Genomic DNA, 23,310 nt, shown 5'->3' on the forward strand with positions numbered 1-23,310 from the left:
CAGACGTCCATTTGACCAAAGCGCGACAGGCGAGCGCGCGCGTCTCCTCCTAAGCCTTTTACCGAAAAAATAAAAAAATAAAAAAACAGCCATGTTGAAATATACCGCGAAAAAATATTGCGCTCAAGGCAGCAAGATCAATCAAGTTCTGATTTCGATTTTAAGTGAGTATTTTTTTTGTATATTTTATTTTTGTCGTTCGATATTGTTTCGACAATTATATTATAAGTTCGTTTTAGAATTATTATTTAAATGAATTTTGAGAAATCTAAAAATGTCATTTTAAAAGGTAGTCTGAATGTTTTTTCTAGGGTATTTTTAGGAACATATCAACAATTAATATTAATAACGCAAACGACTCTGAATTGTAAGAAATCATAATAGGTACACCGCAGTCTTATAATGTGTATTTTTAAATTAAATATTTATGACCATTTAACCCTTTGCGTCAAAATCGACCGTTTTTTTTTAGTTAGTGTAAATTGTATTTTAGTGCAGTTTATGTTAACATTGAGCCCAGTGAGTTTCTCGCCGGATCTTCTCTGGGTCGTGTTTCCGATCCGGTGGTAGATTCTGCGAAGCACGGCTCTTGCTAGGTCTGAGCCCAGTGAGCTCATCTACTAGCTCGGTGACGCTGATATGGTCTCTCCAGAGTCTAGACCATCAGCTTAGGTAGAAAAAAAGAAATAAAATAAAGTTGACATTAAAATCTAACTTAATCTAATTGTTTTTCGATTAAGTTGTCTCTGATTTCATAACGCATTTCTTTCATCACCGAATATCATAATTAGACTATCGTAAGAGTTCAAATGCGAATTGCCTTTCTTAGTTTATTCTTCTTTCACACAACATTATAGCAAAATGTTTTTTTTTGCAAAGTTATCACAGAGTTTGTGGGCCCAAATGTACTGATTGTTAGGTTATTCTTTCGTCCGTATTCGCTGCAGATGCAAAAGTTACTAATTATTATATACGTATATTTGCGTTTTGTGTTCTATTATGGATTGTGACGTATTATAGTATCGTGTCCCAGAAAATGATATGTTTGATTATAAAATTGATTATAAAAATTACATAAAATACGACTCATATAATTAGACACTTCTAGGAAAGTATAATATACTAGCGGCCCTCTCCGGCTCCGCTCGGGTATTTAACTAAAATTTCAACGATGTTTGACGTTGTTTTATTTTTTGAAATAAAAGAACACTTATTGCGGCATAACTATAATAGTTAGACATACGCTGTCGCGACACTTTTTGTAAATAATAATGTGTTCTACAAAGTCGTAGTACATTATTTTATTCTATCATCAATAGTTTTCGCAGGGCACGTGATGTAAAGAATATTTTAGGTAATTTTTTTACACCTTGGGTTATATTATTGGAGTATTAGAAAGGATCCCTCATTTTTTCAAAAAAAATATAGTATACGTCACTCAGGAATAGTGTAGCTTCCAAACAGTGAAATAATTTTTCAAATCGGTTCAGTAGTTTCGGAGCCTATTCAATACAAACAAACAAATCTTTCCTATTTATAATATTAGTATAGATATTAAAACGGACCGTTACCGTATCAATGGTGTTTCAACCATACGATACTAATGAATTTGGTTAGAGAGGTACCTACATCTTCTTTTTTATTGCTTAGATGTGTGGACGAGCTCACGGCTCATCTGGTGTTAAGTGGTTACTGGAGCCCATAGACATCTACACCGTAAATGCGCCACCCACCTTGAGATATATATTCTGAGGTCTCAGTATAGTTACAAAGGCTGCCCCACCCTTCAAACCGAAAAGCATTACTTCTTCACGGCAGAAATAGGAGGGGTGGTGGTACCTGCCCGTACAGAATTACGAAAGGTCCTGCCACCAGTAATTACGCAAATTATAATTTTGCGGGTTTGATTTTTTTACACTATGTTATTCCTTTACCGTGGAAGTCAATCGTGAACATTTGGTAAGTACGTACTTCATTAGAAAAATTGGTACCCGCCTGCGTGTCTGTGGTCTTCTGTAACTATTTCACAGCAGAGGCCGTGAACTAACGAAAAAAAAAAACAAAGAAAAGGTTCATAATGTAACACTAATAATAATCATAACATTAAGCACAATGTAACACATAAATGCATAATGGCGACTCATTAGCACTTTACACTATTTTCTTCTATAATATGTTTCTGTATATCTAATTAAATGCAATTAAAAGTTCGCAATGGACTTTAAATACCTACCTAATTTAATTTATCTAAGATGCATCACACAAAAAGCAATTCGATTAAAAAAAACATTATATTTTACGTTCGTAATACCGTTCAAATTCATTTAAAACCTTTTTTTTTGTTTGGTCTCTTTAGTATTTCGTTTGACGCTACTGTCGATCCTTTGGCCAGTAAAAGCATACTACAATGTATTGAGTGTGTCAAAGCAACTTTGTCAAGATAAATTACTGTTTGTTGCTAAGTGTAAAACGCAGTTAGTCTGTTAGTTATAACCGGTATCGTCTGCACTGTAGTCCGCACGCACGTATGTTCTGAATTATCTGTCATTTGCTGCAATAAATTAGCGGCCTAAGAACAGTTAATATACAACAAAGTTCATAGAAAGGCGATGCATATTTAAATGCATTGCTGGTAAAAGCTTTACGGAATATGGATATTAGTTTGTTAAAACTATTTGTACAGTTTATTCTCGGCTTATTTACTATCGCAATATTTATTCTTAACGGCACGGGAGAAAAATTTGGTATTTTTTTTTATTCAATTTACATTAGATTAATATCAATAGCAATTAGACTTTAGAGGTCATCCACCGGAGAGTTAAGAAATTTAATTACCTAATCTATAACCCTACATTCAAATTACCCACTAAACCTCTCGACATTAAGCTTAATTTTATTTAGAATTCGCGATGTATATCTGAATTTGGCGGACCTTCGCAAGGGTTTTAGCGAAAAAATTGATGAATCTTCCACACACCGATACAGATTTCACCTTTATTACTATGAAGTTACCATTCATCATCACCATCATCTGAGGCATCACAGCCGTAGCCACTTAGCCTGGTCCAGTAATTTTTCCGGCCCGATTTACTCGTTGGGTTTTCTTCACGAACTCAATTGTCTCACAACTTACAGTAAAAATCTGTCGCGGATCATTTCCCAATTAAATATAAAATAATCTTAAGCAATCAATCAAATGTAATCAAATCTTAGTTATATAATTATTTTATTTTTGTTCTTAATGCATTGTCGATTGCACCTATAATTGAGGTGACATCTGCCATGAACTTTTGTCAATTTCTCAATGTTTTGTATTGATGACCACTTTGTTGGTGCAACTTAAGAAATAAATAATAAATAATAATAATAATAACTGTTCATCCTGAGTTTTTTGTCTCATACGACGCCGTCCAACCATCAGTGTGCTTAGTGCGAGTTTTTTGACGTTCCGATAGCGTAAAAGTTAGCTCAATTTTGTATGCAGTTGGATCAGAGCCCCTAGCGGCAAACGTAGGCAAACGATCCCATTCCATACAAATATGAGCTAACTTTTACGCTATCGAGAGTGTTAAAAAACTCGCACTAAGCACACTGAGGTGGGACCTGAAACCATTCCACTTACCCTAACTGAATTTACCTTAATAGCACAATTTCTGTGCCTTGCGACTCTTTATTTCTCAAAATTGTTGTGAAAATGCTTCTGAAACGGCCATTAGTGACGGAGACCAACCTTAATCAGGTAGACTGCATCGTATAAAGGGTAGTAAACAAGATACAATTGGAACCTTCATGCTTCGTATTAATTGGTGATTTACGATTTCCGGAAATATTTAAGAGCTACACCGTGACCACTCTCCTACTATTGCAAATATTCTGTTACTATAAGAATCGACTATTATAGATCTCCTTCGTAATCTAGTAGGAAATAGAAAAAAATAGAGAGAAACGATCACAAAAAGGCTACTAGGAACATCTGAACAAATATCAGATGTTTCTGCGAACTAGTTTAGGCCATTCAATATAATTAACCCAAATATAAGTACAATCTATATGTAATTACGTATGTATGTATTTACGTATGAAATTTCACAATTTAAGCATGTAGCACTGAATATTGTTCCTCCCATAGCCACAGCCCATTAAGTTTCTTGCCGGATCTTCTAAGTGGGTCGCGATACGTATCCGGTGGTAGATTCGCAGAAGCGCTTCTCTTGCTAAGGCAGATACTAACGCGTTCACGCTGATCCCCCCGCTGATGTCCAACGAAGCCGGAATAGCCCTTCGAGACTATTAACGAATAGAAAAGGGGGAAAAATAAGCTTTCAAAAAAACCATAAAATCGCCTAAGTTCCCATCGAAACGTTTAAGTGATAATTTTTTATATTTGCGTGAAATACAATCTATTGCATGGCATAGAATGCAAATGGTACCAAAAAATGAATTATCATTTTTAAATAATAAAGCTATTTTCAAATATGTATGTTGCGTAATTCATAAGCAATTATAAAATTATGACCACTTTGAGTGATTGTGATGTGTCAATGCGCCAATTACTTCAATTGAAACGATGTCTGCTGCTGAGCTTTTGCTGGAGACTTCACTTAGAATTTGTTAGTTATTTGAGCACAACACTAACAAATGGTAGCAACACTGTTTGCACACATGCACACACACACACGTATACACTAAGCATACACTTTACCTTTGGTCAAGGCGTAACGATCAGCTTTTTTTTCAAGGGGTTTTATGACCTGGTAACTAAGACCTTTAAGTCATATCTTATTTTAATTCATATTATTCTTATTTTTATGAATAATGTATGGAGTGAAATGAAATTAAATGAAGATGATTAATTTGAGACATTAATCAACTGGGATGAAATGAAATGAAATGAGATGAGATGATATGGGATGACATATATTATAATCTCAGTAAAATGGTGGTCATTTACTGAGATTTTTTCAGTAGACTTTTTGGAGGATCCCGAAAAGTTACGTCCAGCGGCTTTGTTTCATTTTCCCACATTTGTACACTTTCATAGATATTAAATAGTTAATAAGCCACCGTTATTATATATTTAAACTTGAAGACTACACTAAATAGATAAAATAAAACAAATCACACAACTTCACTCCTCGTGTTCTCGCCAAAAAGTCCGTAACGATCAGCGTGTTCGAAATATTGCAACAATCGAAAAATCACAATTAGTGCAAAATACAATCAAGTTACGAATAACTCGTTCCCCGACTGATTTGACGAGACTGACGTGGTGGCTTAAGTTCGATTGCTTAAACTCAATTTAAGTTTACCGCGATAGAAAATAATCGAAAAACCCATAGAGATATTTTTGCCACTAAAAATTCGTTTTTGGCATTTTGAAATTGTCCGTTACTACAGAGCAGATTCTGAGCTCACAGTAAGCACAATTCAATATACTTCTGTCGCGCACGTATTATTTCTGTCTGATACGCACAACGATTTATAAAATTCAAATTAACACCTAATTATAATCATTTCAATTCAAGATTGAAGAACTAAATATAGTTATTACCTACTCAGTGCAATATAGAACTGAAACCAATATATATAATTCAAAGCATCTTGTCATTTTCATTAAAATATTTACTCTATGGTTTTTGCGCCCATGATGTTCATTGAAAGGAATTCGTGTTTCGCGGTATTCTTTGAAGACACAATGTTTTTGGTGCAAACACTAGGAGATTGTTTGGTTTTCATCTCAATCCATTACACGTAAGTAATGATAGCGTTCCTATGCTCTTAAAAATTTATAGCAAATGTTTGAACGATAGCGTTGACCATTTTTTTGTAGTGTATAATTTCATGTTTGATATTCGGTCGCCATTATGACGAATTAATATGAAAATGCTCCTTATCTTCAAACCGAAACCGATGATTGCTTCGCGGCATAAATAAATAGACAAGATGTCATAGACTACCCCCTTTTTTTAACTCTGGGGATTCCCGGTCGAGGGTTTAGCAGACCGGGCTTCTGCCGGACTCCGGCGTTTCCAGAAAAGAAGAGGAAGATAGAGGTCCTCCTCGTCCAATTTTTCCTAGGAAACTACGCATTGAAAAAGGCACACGTGACACCACCCTTGTGGTCTAATAGCTCGTTATATTATTAAAAAATCCGTGTGGCGATCGTAGTATGCAGGAAATAAAGACGAAAATATTAATACTGCGGAAGCATTATGAAAATACAATAATAGTTAATCAGGCTGTATTCTATCTTCTGAGTAGTCCAATCAAATGTTTTCAATAAGATTATTTAGCCTAGCCTATTTTATGAGTCCCCAGCGACAGATATTAATTAATTGTGGACAAAGGTCTATGATATTTTGTGTGTTGTTATGTCTCGATTCCACCCACTCCAGTATTACCAGTAAGAGTAAGGTGCACCCATATCTACTGAGCTAAGTGATGGCCTTCAATTAACTAATTGTTCACCTCAAAGTTACGAGAAATTACGTCAATAGACCGAAATGAGATCGATTACACAAAAAATTCGAACTGACAAGAACCTATATATTGACGTCAACAAGAATTTTGTTGGCAATGTGGAATTATCAATCAATACACACTTTGTGTTCATATACCTTAATTTACTCTCCTTACGTTGCCTTCGAAGAGCATTGACCCTATGCTGAGCGATGCCATTAAAATTTCTTTTTCTGTCGAATCTTTTTTATCTTTTGTCTAAAGATCGGCGGCATCGGTACTACGGCATCTGTTGGCGCTGGTAACCTCTTAAGATCGACTGTAATTTAGTGTAGCCAATAAACCAGAACGTTTTAAAATTATTTATCTAATTGTTTTCTTTACGATAGTAACAACGTTCATTAGTGTAGACTAATTAAAATATTAATACAGTTGTAAACTCATTTCTATTTTTAGAAAACTGTTTTATAGTTATTTTGTTTTTGCTGGTAGATGAGGACCGACGCTCTCCCGGTTCAAAGGGAGTTTTTTTTTTTTTTATTGCTCTTGTAGGCAGACGAGCGTACGGCCCACCTGATGGTGAGTGGTTACCGTCGCCCATGGACTTCAGCAATGCCAGGGGCAGAGCCAAGCCGCTGCCTACCGTTGAGTACTCTCCACGGAGTTAAATAGGATTGAGACATCTAATGAGAGTAGGTACCTTTATATCCTGAACGGCATATGCTCATGTAAAGTAATACAAAATACTTTCGTATACAGTGTTATTAAAACAATAATCAAAAACCGAAGAGATATCGAAATGGTGATCCGTATTACCATAATACTGAAGGAACTATGATCAAGGAATTGTATTTTAATTATTTTTTTATTGCTTAGATGGGTGGATGAGTTCACAACCCACCTGGTGTTAAGTGGTTACTGGAGCCCATAGACATATACGACATAAATGCGTCACCCACCTTGAGATATAAGTTCTAAGGTCTCAGTATAGTTACAACGGGCTTGCGTAAGTAAATTACCTTTTTTTTCCTCTAAGCTGTTAATATAGTTATTTATTACCTACCGCTTCGATTTTAAGTATGGCCCTTTTACACCACGACACGTTGATACAATAACAATGATAATTAATTGTCTGGTCTCTGCTTTTGCAAAACTAAATTGGACGATTCACGATGTGGGAGCTCGCATTCAAGTTCCTGAGTAAACCATAAAACATTCCTTAATTAAATCAAGAAATGCAAGTGCGTGTCAGTGTAGTAGTAATAATTAATTAACGGCAGACGTAGGTAGGGTATTGGTGCCCCTACGTGTACCCGTGCGGAATTACAAGACGTCCTACCACCAGTCATTATGAAAATTAATAAATTTGTGGGTTTAACTTTTATTACACGATGTTATGCCTTCACCGTGAAAGTCAATCGAAAACTATTGATGATAAAATAAAATAATGTAATACGATTTTGTAGAACACATTATTATTTACAAAAAGTGTCGCGACAGCATATGTCTAACTATTATAGTTATGCCGCAATAAGTGTTTTTTTTTATTTAAAAAAATAAAACAACGTCAAATATTGTTGAAATTCTTGTTAAAGACCCGAGCAGAGCCGGAGCGGGCCGCTTGTATTTTATAATAAATATATTTAAAAGCATTGTAACTCGAAATTAAATAAAACTTAATTCTTCTTCATCGTTCCCTCACTGCTGAGGATCGCGACCACATGTGACTTTCCTCCACAGTGTTCGATCATGGGTGGCATGGACCGCTTGGTATAGACTACCACCAATCGCTTCCTTTACCAGAACTGACCATCTGGTTGGTGTTCTGCCCACAGCACGCTTGCCCTCTATGCGACCCGAAATTAAGAGCTTCTCTAATTCATGTCTGGGAGACCGCAAACAAACTTCAAATAGAATACACATTAACATTGGAACAGTGGAAATTCCCAGTTACGTGGTACGGATTTTGGCAACACATAGACATAGAAAGGTCGAGGACGTTTGTATTATGACACTGAGTAAATATGAACAGTGAAATAATAGGGAGGAATGAGGTTTCTGGGACTTGGAAGTGTGAACTGATTGTCTTGTTTATTGACAACGTTTACACAGTGTTTTACTAGAAATGGATTTGTTTTCTTGTTCATGGAGAGCCGAGAAATACCAGGACTACACAGATGTGTCGCTCTGTACCGCTCAGAACTCTCTTCAAACCTCATTTGTGTGAAGGATATGTCATAGTTCTCCGAACACCGTGGTTCATTTTTTTTTTGCTATGGTGGGTGGACGAGATTACAGCTCACCTGATGTTAAGTGGTTACTGGATCACATAGACATCTACAACGTAAATGCCGCCACCCACCTTGGTATATGAGCTCTAAGGTCTCAGTATAATTACAACGGCTGCCCCACCCTTCAAACGGAAATGCATTACTCCTTCACGGCAGAAATAGGCAGAACAGTGATATCTAACCTTGCGGACTCACAAGAGGTCCTACCACCTGTAATTAATTACGCAAATTATAATTTTACGGGTTTGATTTTTATTACATGATGTTATTCCTTCAAAGTGGAAGTCAACTGTGAATATTTGTTAAGTAAGTATTTCATTAAAAAATTGGTACCCGCCTGTGGGATTCGAACACCGGTGCATCCCTAGGTACGAATGCACCGGACGTCTTATCCTTTAGGCCACGACCACTTCGCGGGTCTCTCTGAGTCGAATAATACGCGGCAATATTGGAAATGAGCTCACGATAAGCGCGGTGTTTCCAGGTAGTATGGATGAAGTCTGCTCCACTAGTTAGTGGTGCGATGGTGTACACGTGGCCGCGTATTCAAATCTATATATATAGGGTATCTTTTTTTTTATTTTTTATTGCTTAGATGTGTGGAGGAGCTCACAGCCCACCTGATGTTAAGTGGTTACTGGAGCCCATAGACATATAGAACGTAAATGCGCCACACACCTTGAGATATAGTTCTAAGGTCTCAGTATAGTCACAACGGCTACCCCACCCTTCAAACCGAAACGCATTACTGCTTCACGGCAGAAATAGGCGGAGCGGTGGTACCTACCCGTGCGGACTCACAAGAGGTCCTACCACCAGTAATTACGCAAATTATAATTTTGCGGGTTTCATTTTTATTACACGATGCTATTCCTTCACCGTGGAAGTCAATCGTGAACATTTGTTGAGTACGTATTTCATTAGAAAAATTGGTACCCGCCTGCGGGATTCGAACACCGGTGCATCGCTTCAACACGAATGCACCGGACGTCTTATCCGTTAGGCCACGACGACCACGCCTAACGCCTAGCTTTTATCGCGGTCTTTGAGCGCGGCGACCAAATCAAGAAATTTTGTAACGAAAATAAAACCTAACACCCCTACTCCGCCTACCATGTAACTCGCGTTCAACATATTCACACGTTGCGCTTGTGTAGTGTTTGTGAATAAGCGCGCGGCGTGATGTCGCACTGCATGCGCATCATGAAAAGTCTGCCCATCTCTCTCTCGCGCGGTCTAGCTTATGAGTGTGAAGGGGACACCTAATGTTTTGCTTTTGTTAATGTTTATAAATATAGCGTGTTCCTATTTTATTACTGTTTTAATATTAAATTATTATTGTCTAATTATAATTACATAACTTGATAAAAATGCTATGTAATAGCTTTACCGCGGCAGTCCCAGAGTGTCACACGTGTTTTTAATATATGTAGTATATGTTACCTATTAAGTTTTAGTAATGTTTTTATTAAACTTCATTATTAACACACAGCTATGACAATTTGCTTTTTCGCTATATAGATTGTTTTATTTCGAACAAAACGCGAGATTATTGAACTGCAAATAAAATACAATATAATATATTAATGTAACAATGGGTTCATTAACGAAAATGTGACTGGAGACACGTCATAAAGACTTTTATAAAACAAAGAAAAATACCTAATTGTAGGCTTGAAACCGTCGGTCGCCATTTGTAGATTCCGTAAATGCAGCTTAATTGCAAACTGAAAGAAAAGAAAAATTGAATTGTAATTTGTTATAAAAAATTACAGTCAATAGAAATTGATGTTTTTATCATTTTGATTCTTATACTTTAAATGTTATATTTAAAATGCGCTTATCATTATAGACCCCTCTATTAGGAGTTGGAAGTATAGGAGAGTTGTTCAGATTATTTTGTTGTGTTGAGCAGAGTAAAATTTAGTTGATACTAGTTGAGCTACGCTGTGGCTCATGGGAAATACAGACTGGGAAGGTAAATCCTTTTAGAACTCTTAAGAAAAAAGAACCACAACGCTATCAACCTCGAGGTTTCTGGGATATGGGTTAAACTTTATTATCATTAAAAAATAAAATATTTAGCACACGTTTTAGCTGTAATATGATGTCAATATTAGATATATTATGTGCTTAATATTTTATTTTTAATCTAAATAGCTAAATAGCTAGGACACTAAGCTCGACTTGGTTAGCAGCATTTCAAAGTAAATTTCTAACAAAGCACTAGAAAGCATATATTTTATATTTCATAGTGGAAGCTATATATTTCATATTATATGTAAACGGTATATATCTGTTTATTGTATGTATATGTTTTCTATAGTAATGTATTGTATATAGTACACCTCAATATCCTGCAATATTTTTATATTTTCCAAAATTTCTGTAAATTAAACGGTTGTCTGGAAGAGATTTTAGCGATAAGGCCGCCTATTGTACAAATATGTCTCCTTTTTGACTGTTTTTTGAATGTAAATTGTGTTTTGGTGTGCAATAAAGTGTATTCTTAAGCGGTAGGCAGCGGCTTGGCTCTGCCCCTGGGATTGCTGAAGTTCATGGGCGACGATAACCATTCACCATCAGGTGGGCCGTATGCTCGTCTGCCTACAAGGGCAATAAAAAAAAATCTCTCTCTCTCTCTCTCTCTCTCTCTCTCTCTCTCTCTCTATAAAGCGACCCACTGATTTTCTCGTCGGACCTTCTCTGTGGTTAAAAAGCCGCAACATTGTGGCAATCCTGCATTATTCACGAGGACCGACTCCTCGTAAATAATCCAGGATTACTTTAGCAGGAGCGGCGCGCATTTTAATATTCTTAAAATGTGTGAATGCCATTTATTATTCCATGTATTATATAAAATTAATCATCATTCCATTTATCTTATATTATTACTTCATTTATAACGTTAGTAAGTACGTAGTAAGGCCAGACGCGACCAATTTATTTTAATAAAAGACAGTATCTGAGAAGTCTTGTAAAAAAAAAGAAAAGTAAATGACTTCATATTTTTTCCATAGCGTAATAAAATCTCATTCCACATCAAAACAAATCAGTAATCAAACGTGTTCAAAACAATGTACTAGCTAACGTTATTAATTCACAGTTATCTAGAAACATCTGCTTGCAAACCAATATTTCAATCAGGCGGCTGAGTCTTGAATCCGTGTAGACGGCGACCCTTCTCAATTGAAAGTGCAGGAATGCCAATTCAGAGCCTTGTTGTGCGGAGGCCTTTTCGTAAACAAATAAATTAAGGTTCATTCTTAGATTTGTGTTATTGTTACTGCCGTTAATGTTATGAAATTTTAATGGACTAAAAGAAGTAGTTATCTTTCTTGATTGTAATTCTAAAATACTATCTTTATTGTATCGTAATTGAAGTTGTCGAGGATAAGACGCTCGGTGTGTTTGTTTTTTTTTTATGATTGAAGGATTACTGGTGGCCCGGAGGCCTTTCCAGTTTCACCAGGACAGGTGGGCGAGCAAGGGCTCAGCCAGAAGGGGTGGGATTTGCTAACAGCTGCCCGAGCGCCTCCAAAGGAGACCTAACAGCTCAAGAGCAGCTGCTTCGCGAATGAATCTACTACCGGATCGGAATCGCGACCCGCTGAGAAGATCCGACGTGAAACTCAGCGAGCTGATTTATGGGTTAGGTTGCACGTCGAACTCTCTGTCGAGTTCGACGAGTACGGTTACCGGGGTCCCTAAGCCTGCTCCTAGTATTAGAGCTGAAGGCGTATAATGCAAAGGTTATTGGATCTGATGGATCCATAAGGACATGTCTAGGGCGTCGACGGTGACTGGCTCCTGCGTGATCAGGATTCGGGGAGTAGTCAGCGGCGGCAACGATAAGGCGATTATCATGATGCATAGCCTTATCGAAGTACCGTTCCGACGCTGACTTAATGTATTTCTGGATAGATTCGAGGCCCAGGTCGTCGTGTAGGTCAACGTTCCTCACGAACCACGGAGCTTCGACGGCTAACCTGCAAAAGCGGGATTGTAGAGATTGGAGGGTGTCTATGTGTGTGCGGGCCGCTTGAGCGAACACCACACTCGCGTAAGTCATGACGGGCCTTATGCAAGTTTTATAAAGTGTTACCTTGTTCCGAAGGGACATTTTACTCCGCTTACAGATCATGGGGTAGAGTCTACCGAGAATAAACGCGGCACGGTCGCGGACCGTTTTTATATGCGGGCGGAATGTCATGGATGCATCAAGGGTGACTCCCAGGTACTTGACCTTCCTGGCCCAGAGTATGGGTTGGCCGAAGAGGGTGATCGGGGGTCGGTGTGCTTGTATAGAGCCAAGCAACTGTACTGATGATGCATGAATCCTGCAGAAAAGTACTAACTTTTCTAATGGAATATGTATCTAATACACTTTCACGAAAGTCTTGTAAAAAAATGAAACCCGCAGAAATTTTAATTCTCAGAATTATTGGTGTTAGGGTGTATTTTGAGCACGCACGGGTAGGTATCGCCACTCCGTCTATTTTTGTCGCGACGTGAGTTGAAGCCATGGGTTGAGGCCAAATTGAAGGACAGGCCAACTGTTGTACTATAGAACTTGATCTCCATGGGCTCCGGTAACAACTTAACATCAGGTGGACCGTGAGTTCGTTCAGAAGTCTAAAAAAAAAGCTAAAACAATCACATGGCCATAACTTTTGTGATTGTTTTGTATTTTGAGTGAGTTTTGAAGATTACCACCAATAACGATGTTAGCGTTAGTCACATCTGACACTACACGCGGTTACATTTGACTAATCATTGTACATTTGGAGTCATCGGCCTATAGCAGTCCCTTTCTGGACATAGACCTCTTCAAATGCACGCTACTAAACACGGTCCTCGGCTTCTCTCATATAACTCTTGCCAGCCACCCTGCATAGATCATCACTCCACCGAATCTGAGGGCATCCTCCACTATGTTTGCCAATTCGCGGACTCCACTCAGGAACACGTTAACCCCCAACACCTATCGGCTCTCCGGCTAATATTGCCAGACCATTGCCACTTCAGCTTAATCACCCTCTGTGCTATGTCAATAACTTCACTTAACAATCACCTCGTTCCGGATTCGATCCTTCAGAGAAACCCCAAGCATAGCTCTCTCCATAGTGCACTGAGCGACTTTAAACTTGTGGACCAGACCAATCGTGAGTTGATCTATAGTCTGATTAGGATCTCGTACATTTTGGCCCCAAATGACATCATAATGAGAATTCAACAGTGGTAGCTGTCTCATTGTTGTACTGTGGCCATATTGCAATGCATCCTGAATAACTAGTACGAAATTAGTCACTATAGAAAACATATTTTTTGCTCAATCTATCATCATTAACCCTTGAATAAAAGGTGATTGCCGATAAAGCTTGTTGGATAAATTGTCTCATTGTTATCTGCTTCTTGACAAGATCAGATTGAAATTAATTTATACTTGCAGTCAATTGAGATGCGTCAATTTCCTTTTTTTATTTATATCCTACCATAAATAGAATAGCGCTATGAATTGCGATATTGATTGGCTTGATTTTGACTGTTTGTTTTCGTAAAAGTTTAATCTAGAACTATTTTGCTCAAAAACAGTAAGTCTTGTACATTGGGAGGTTTTTGGCTATAATGTGAAAAAAACGGGTAGATAATCTTAATATCGTTTATTTTAATATCGTCAATAGTCTGATAACAATACGCATTTCACATGATCCAATTCAAAAAATTACAATTTACTGAATTCGTAATTCGTTTTTCAGCTTTTTACTCCGCCGTTTCAACTATATATGTAAATGTTTTTGGATAGAAAAAAAATATATTTCATAAGAGTTAAAATATAATTTAAATATAATATGTATTGAACATTTTCAAATTGAAACTGGAATACCGAAATTCATGGATTTCCGACCTTTTGGTGTCAAAAGATTCTAAATAAGAATGTTGATTTTAATGTTTTGTCCTCAGTGGTTCTTCCGGTATTCTCGTATGGTGCAGCGGTGGGATGGTTGTCCCCCATGGGACCCCGGCTGATGGCCTCCGACACCCCTGCCTCGGAACCCGTTCACGCTGACGTAATATCCTGGATGGCTTCCGTGGTTTATCTAGTTGGTACACCTGCGGTTTTCCTGTTCGGGTACATCGTCGACAACTATGGGAGAAAGAAGGCTCTGATGCTGACCTCATTTTCTATGGCTGTAAGTTGAATATAGTTCTAATAAAGGTCTTACGTTTCTTTCTTTCATAATTCATTTCAATAAAAAATTGTGTTATAAATTTGAGCTAATAATCGTTTCATAATTCATACATAAAACACTCTAAGTTGAAGGCTATAGTTACGTCCCTATTTATTCTTTTTAATGTGGTTTGTTATTTGTTGTTCGTATTCGCGGGATATTTTCACTCCGAATATACAAAAGATAAACACACCATTTCAACAATATCTATAATATGTCATATATCAATATTAAAATATAAACTAAAAAAAAAGAGTAAACAACGCTAGGCACTAGAAGACACAAAGTAAAACTAAAATTACGTTTTTACATTCAACTTAAATCGACGCGCGCGAATCTTGTTGCATGACGTCACGGGACCCTGCGCGTTCGGAAACTCCGATGACGCCCGACTGCAACCGAATGTTGCACGCTACAAATAGCTTTAAATTAATACGTGAAGCAAAAACTTTGTATCCCTTTTTACGAAAATTGCGCGGACGGAGGAGTATGAAATTTTCCACACTTAAAGAGAATATAGAGAAGAAGTGCACAATGCTAATATTTTTTTAAAATAATGCATAAAAGATACAGTATATCAATAAAGAAAACATTACACACACTACATACCATGTTTTTTTTTTTTTTTATGATTGAAGGATTACTGGTGGCCCGGAGGCCTTTCCAGTTTCACCAGGACAGGTGGGCGAGCAAAGGCTCAGCCAGGAGGGGTGGGATTTGCTAACAGCTACCCGAGCGCCTCCGAAGGAGACCTAACAACTCAAGAGTAGCTGCTTCGCAAATGAATCTACTACCGGATCGGAATCGCGACCCGCTGAGAAGATCCGGCGAGAAACTCAGCGAGCTGATTCATGGGTTAGGTTGCACGGCGAACTCTTTGTCGAGTTCGACGAGTACGGTTACCGAGGTCCCTAAGCCTGCTCCTAGAGCTGAAGGCGTCTAGTGCAAACGTTATTGGATCTGAGGGATCCGCAAGGACGTGTCTAGGGCGTCGACGGTGACTGGCTCCTGCATGATCAGGATTCGGGGAGTAGTCAGCGGCGGCTACGATAAGGCGATTATCATGACGCATAGCCTTATCGAAGTACCGTTCCGACGCTGACTTCATGTATTTCTGGATAGATTCGAGGCCCAGGTCGTCGTGTAGGTCAACGTTCCTCACGAACCACGGAGCTCCGACGGCTAACCTGCAAAAGCGGGATTGTAGAGATTGAAGGGTGTCTATGTGTGTGCGGGCCGCGTGAGCGAACACCACACTCGCGTAAGTCATGACGGGCCTTATGCAAGTTTTGTAAAGTGTCACCTTGTTCCGAAGGGACATTTTACTCCGCTTACAGATCATGGGGTAGAGTCTACCGAGAATAAACGCGGCACGGTCACGGACTGATTTTATATGCGGGCGGAATGTCATCGATGCATCCAGGGTAACGCCCAGGTACTTGACCTTCCTGGCCCAGGGTATGGATTGACTAAAGAGAGTAATCGGGGGTGTGAGATTCCTCCTCCTAATACGGGAGGAAATCCGTGTGGAGCTTCCCCTCTGAAATAGCACCGCAGTACTTTTCGCTGGGTTGATGTCTATGCGCCATTTTCGGAACCACTGTCCTAGGGCTAGGGCTGCGCTCTGAAGCTTCTTCGCGATTAGGGACTTGTTTCTACTGGAATAGTAAACAGTCGTGTCGTCGGCGAATAAAGCTAAATGGGTCGGCGGCGACCGGGGAATATCGTTAACGAATAAGCTAAATAGGAGGGGTGAGAGGACAGAGCCTTGCGGGACTCCAGCTGTGAGAGGTCGTGGGGAGGAGCGGGTTCCCTCGACTCGATATCGAAAAGAGCGGTTCGACAAGAAGTCCCGTATGATGAGCACGAGACTATCCGGCACGCCCATGTTGAATAGTTTGAAAATCAAACCGTTGTGCCAGACTTTGTCGAACGCTTTTGCGACGTCGAAGAAGAGAGCTCCCGTGTATAACGGTTTTGGTCGATTAAGCCCCACAAGAATGTGCTCCGTGAGGCGGTGCACCTGTTGAACGCATGAGTGATTTGTACGGAATCCGAATTGTTCATCGATGAGAATGCCCTTGGATGAGACGAAGTCTCTGAGGCGTTTGTAGAGCAGACGCTCATACAGTTTGCCTAAAGACATGAGGAGGCTAATCGGGCGACTACATACCATGTATTTGACGCACACATGCATGCATACTATTTATTGTCAAACTTTTGTTCTTGACGTCTGTGGTCAAATTGAGAAAACATTAAATATTGTATGTATGTCTTTATTAATATTTTTTTATAGTGTAGCCTTGGCGAAATTTGTGATTATAGAAGTATAAAATACAATCATAATAGTGTACAAACTTACAATTCCAATTAATTATAGTCGAATTTCGACTACTGCGGGACCTCTAGTAGCTTTAATTAGATATAATCTTGTTTTTAGGCATGTTGGGCTTTGAAGCTGTATTCCACGGAGACCTGGGCTCTGATCACGGCGCGTGCGATCATCGGCTTAGGGGTCAGCGGCTCGTATGTCGTCACGCCTCTATACATCAAGGAAATAAGTGAAGATTCCATCAGAGGCACCCTCGGAAGTCTCGTGGTCTTATCGCAAAACCTAGGCAATCTAGCCGTTTATATATTAGGCGAATACCTGAGCTATTACACGACCCTGTGGATATGTTTGGCAGTGCCGCTTTTGCACATGCTTGTGTTCACGACGATGCCCGACACTCCGTCGTACTTGCTGAAAAGTGGTAAAGTCGAGGTGAGTATCTTGAGAACGTTTACGAGAGAATCGTTACTGGTGGTAGAACGTCTTCTGAGTCCGCACGGGTAGGTACCACCACCCTGCCTATTTCTGCCGTGAAGCAGTAATGAGTTTCGGTTTGAAGGGTGGGGCAGCCGTTGTAACTATACTGAGACCGTAGAACTTATATCTCAAGGTGGCTGGCGGCATTTACGTTGTAGATGTCTATGGGCTCCGGTAACCACTTAACACCAGGTGGGACGTGAGCTCGTCCACCCATCGAAGTAATAAAAATATATATTTTCCTTGTGCTTGCATCGTGTTCCTCAGTGCTTCAAGGTCGTGACCTTTACGGAGAAGTTTTATTTGGATTATGTTTCTCCATAACTTTGTTGACATTATGAGAATGTTTTAATGAGGTTAAAATTTATGGAAATCGCATTTCGTTGGTAATGATTAAGCTGGATTAGTGTCTTCTTCTTCTTTTTCTCTACCTTATCCCACTAGGTGGGGTCGGCACAAATAATCTTTCTCTTCCATTCTCTTTTATCAGCCGTCATCTCAACACTCACTCCTCTCTCTCTCTCATATCGTCATTCACACACTCCATTGATGTCTTCTTTGGTCTACCTCTTCCCCCTCTACGTTGCTCTACCATTTCCATACATCTCCTCCTCATTTATTTTCTATTTTTTAGTTTGATCTTCTATAAAAGCATATTTTTTTGTATTTTTTAAAAAATTTTTTTTTCTATATACGCTTCATAGATTCCGTTACATACTAACATACGTACGTCTGAAGCTAATAAAAGCGTATTAAAATACCTAACAATTATAACAGTAATGAAAATTGGTGAATGTGTGTTTTAGGAAGCTCGCGATGCTCTGGCCTGGCTGCGATGCCGCGATAGCTCCGAAGCCGAAGTGGACAGCGAGCTACAGAAGCTGTTAGTTGAGTTGGAACAAAGCAAATCTGGAAAATTTGTCAGCGCTGTCAAAACTCTAAGTAAGTTACCTAAGTATTGTTGTATTTGTATAATTATAAATATTTGTATATTTATCAGAGGTGGATTATCCGTAAGGTAAACTAGGCACGTGCCTAGGGGCTTGTAGTTAAAAGGGGCGCGCGAGCTCAGAATTTTTAAATAAATAAAGAAAATAACATATCGACGATTAAGAACTAAATGCTGATCTATAATCTAAATTGATGATACAACGTCATCGTAATTGCAAAAACAACTAGTTAAAATTATATTGTAAGTATTGTGTATTGAGTATTGTGATGGCCATTTATGGCCGGTACAGGGGCGCCGATAAAGTGATTGCCTAGGGCGCCCTGGACCTTTATTCCGCCACTGATATTTATCGTGTAATAAAAATGAAACCCGAAAAATTATAATTTACGTAATTACTGGTGGTAGGACCTCTTGTGAGTCCGCGCGGGTAGGTACCACCACGACCCTGCCTGTTTCTGCCGTGAAGCAGTAATGCGTTTCGGTTTGAAAGATATAGAGCCGTTGTAACTATACTGAGATCTTTGAACTTATATCTCAAGGTGGGTGGCGCATTTACGTTGTAGATGTCTATGGGCTCCAGTAACCACTTAACACCAAGGTGGACTGTGAGCTCGTTCAACCATTTTAAGCAATAAAAAAAATTCAGAAAGTTGACAAATATAATACTAGATAACCAACTTATAACTAACTATTCGGATAACTTTTCGAAAGAGTTTAGTCTTTCGGGGAAATGACAAAGGGAAGATCTTCCACCGAGCATGACAACAGTTCTATGTACAATACTGATGTGAAAGAACGACCGGTTGGCAGCGTACCGTGCTCAGACTTTTTTATTGCTTAGATGGGTAGACGAGCTCACAGCCCACCTGGTGTTAAGTGGTTACTGGAGCCCATAGACGTCTATAACGTAAATGCGCCATCCACCTTGAGATATAAGTTCTAAAGTCTCAGTATAGTTACAACGGCTGCCCTACCCTTCAAATAAAATGCTTCACGACAGAAACAAGCAGGGTGGTGGTGCCTATTGGTGGTAGGACCACTTGTGAGTCCGCGCGGGTAGGTACCACCACCACCTCGCCTATAATAACAAATATTTTGCCTTCAATTGAATCATAGTCAAGTTTGCACGTGTTCCCTTGACGCAACATTTCGTTAATCGTATGCAAACAAACTGATGACGTGTTAACGGGATGTAGAGAGTGCTCTCCAAACACGATCGGTTCTCAGGCCGGTAGCGAGGCTAACGTTAATGTTTGCACAAGCGATGCTTCTCAAATAATAAAATTGACAGTGAAATATTGATTGATATGTATATTTTTATTGCCCTTGTAGCGGGACGAGCATACGGCTCGCCTGATGGTGAGTGGTTACCGTTGCCCATTGATGTAGGCAATGCCAGGGGCAGAGCTTAGCCACTGTCTACCGTTGCTTAGTCGCTGCCTACCGTTAGATAGAATTATATAAAGGATTATTTTTTTATTTATGTATTTTTATTGATAAAATTATTTTTCCATATTCAAAATATTTTAGAAGGCTCTTGTATTTTCCTTTCTGAGCTGGCGATACTAGGATAATTATTCTGCTCCGAAACGGTATTGCGGTCTAGTTTCAAGCGTTAGGTAGATTTTATATTTTTATTTTTTTACTTTTAACTTTTATTTTATACTAAGTGACCCGGCAAACTTTGTTCCGCATTAGAGGCAATAAATGAGCAGACTTTTGATTTTATCATGGTCAATTTCTTATTTGGATAATTAATATAAATCAAAATAGCAAGTATTTTAATGATACTTTATTGGCCATGTATTTTAGCTGGTATTATTATTGTATTTTCTTGTTCTTCTTCAGTCCTTTCACTCGCAATGTTTCGAATACTAGTTGCATTACGGCTTCGTCGGGAAAGATTTGATAGTGCTGGTCGCGGCATGGCTTTCTTAATGATTACCTATCTCGGCACAATAAATAGACATCAAAACAAACACATCAACCGGTCAACTTCAAAATTCTACTATAATTAGCCATAGACTACATTACGTTTAGCTGTCAGTTGCATTTTGTTATTCCATATCAGTTGCGTTTTTTTATACCACGTTTTATGTCGCGTCCAACGGGAGCGTGATAAAAAGTATCCTATGTCCTTCTCCTGGTTCGAAGCTACCTCCCCACCAATTTTCAGCCAAATCAGTTCAGCCGTTCTTGAGTTATAAATAGTGTAACTAACACGACTTTCTTTTATATATATAGATTACGGTTGAGACTTCTTTTTTTTTATTGCTTAGATAGGTGGACGAGCTCACAGCCCACCTGGTGTTAAGTGGTTACTGGAGCCCATAGACATTTGCAATGTAAATGCGCCACCCACCTTGAGATATAAGTTCTAAGGTCTCAGTATAGTTAGAAATAGGCGGGGTGGTGGTACCTACCCGTGCTGACTCACAAGAGGTCCTAACACTAGTGATTACGCAAATTATAATTTTGCGGGTTTCATTTTTATTACACGATGTTATTACTTCACCGTGGAAGTCAATCGTGAACATTTCTATGGGTAGGTTGTCAAATATACAAATTAACTTGAGCATCCATCGATGTTTTAGTAACGTTTTGTATTAACGGATGTGTTAGTATCTCACTAACTTAATCGGTAAGTTTAAAATGTCTGAAACTATTATTCTAATCAATTTTTAAATAGATTTAAAATCAAGTATTTGACATATCCATTTTAGACGTACCTATTTGAGCAAATATTGCCGATGATGAACTCAATAATATTTTTGAATAATTCGCTTAGTTTTACTTCCGTAAACGTGATCCGAATGTTCATACAGATTTGACAATTGAAATAATTGACGAATAGGTATTGTATAGTAAATTTATTATTATATATTAGTGATTATATTTTTATATATATTATATATTTTTTATTTATATAAAAATATATAGCTATATAATAATATAATGTATTATTTTATTTACATCAAAATACAGTTTATATTAGTAGAAACTATAAACACAAATTGAGTTGCTATTATAAAGAGAAACAACATTTAAAGCTATTGCTTCACCACTATTTTTATATCTATATATATAAAAGAAAGTCGTGTTAGTTACACTATTTATAACTCAAGAACGGCTGAACTGATTTGACTGAAAATTGGTGGGGAGGTAGCTTAGGATCAGGAGAAGGACATAGGATACTTTTTATCACGTTTCTGTGGGATGTGACATAAAATGTGGTATAACAAAACGCAACAGATGTGGAATAACAAAACGCAACTGACAGCTAAACGTAATGTAGTTTATGGTTAATTATTATGGTTGATGTGTTTATTTCGAGTTTCGATTAGCTTATTGTGCCGAGATAGGTAATCATTAAGAAAGCTATGCCGCGACCAACACGATCAAATCTTTCCCGACGAAACCGTAATGCAATTAGGATTCGAAACATTGCGAGTGAACGGACTGAAGATAATAATAACAACAAAAATACATGGCAAATAAAGAAACATTAAAACGCTTGCTTTTTTTAATTTACATCAATTATCCAAATAAAAAATTTACCTCGATAAAATCAAAAGTCTGCTTATTTATTGCCTCTAAGGCGGAACAAAGTTCGCCGGGTCAGCTAGTCTTTTTATATTTTAATATTTCAAAATGCTTTTATATTTCTTATGTTCTTTCTAATGTTTTTATGTTTCAATATTCGAAATTCTATTTATGTCATCTTTATATCATATTAACCTCTTTAAAGATTAATCGTATAGAGGTTACATATACACCTATTATTTTTATTTTATTATATTATTTTTTATTATTATTTGAGATTATATTTTTATATTAATATTTTTGAGTTATATTTATTGCCGTTTTCGTGCTGTTCCCATACCGACTCACTACACAGTGTGCGTTTTAAGTTCGGTAAGTTAGGTTAATCTATGTCTAAAGTTGGATGGTTGATTTTATATGTACATATATATCGAGACCGGATTAAAGTATTTTGAAAGTTTAACCTCTTTTTATACAAAAATGAAGTAAAAAAGGAAGCTATTAAATACTATGGTTATTAAGCATTTTAAATTTACAAACGCGCTTATAGGTACTCCTGCTAATGTTTAATGTTTACCGAAATCTATAGACATTACAAAAATAAATAGATACATGAATTCGAAGTATTAATAGGATTATATTACGGTTTTCCTATTCAGAATGGGTGGATGTTTAGGAGCTGAAATAGGCAAGATGGTAGTACCGATCACACTGCCTACCATAACTAGATTTGTTAGGATGTCGGAAAAATAGCTTAAAGCGCAACTTATGTTGAGTGGTCGAGACAAGTACAGGTAGCCTCCATATGACACGGTAGATATGTTCCTACAAAGTCCCGTGTTGTTTGAAACCGTGTTATACATATAAGACTCGAACTCAGTACAAAAAGGAGAGTAATATTTCTGAATGAAACATCTCAACTATGTCTGTACCTATGTATTATTTTATCTATTTTACATAAAAACTAAGCAGTATAATTTCTGTTTTTCCCATATATTGTGTGTTCATTGAAGTTGTCGTGTC

At 38.0% G+C, this 23,310-nt stretch overlaps 1 protein-coding gene across 1 annotated transcript in view; it reads left to right on the forward strand.

Moving 5' to 3' along the window:
* The window catches only part of LOC114245071 (facilitated trehalose transporter Tret1), a 33,892-nt gene continuing 10,582 nt past the window's right edge, over positions 1-23,310 (forward strand). Inside the window, exons 1-4 of the mRNA XM_028177076.2 lie at positions 1-164; positions 14,715-14,944; positions 17,424-17,747; positions 18,599-18,734. Coding sequence (XP_028032877.2) covers positions 92-164; positions 14,715-14,944; positions 17,424-17,747; positions 18,599-18,734 — 763 coding nt within the window. The 5' untranslated portion in view covers positions 1-91. The remainder of the gene's footprint in view (positions 165-14,714; positions 14,945-17,423; positions 17,748-18,598; positions 18,735-23,310) is intronic.

Source organism: Bombyx mandarina, chromosome 20 (genome assembly GCF_030267445.1).
Source record: "Bombyx mandarina strain Sakado chromosome 20, ASM3026744v2".
NCBI lineage: Eukaryota > Metazoa > Arthropoda > Insecta > Lepidoptera > Bombycidae > Bombyx > Bombyx mandarina.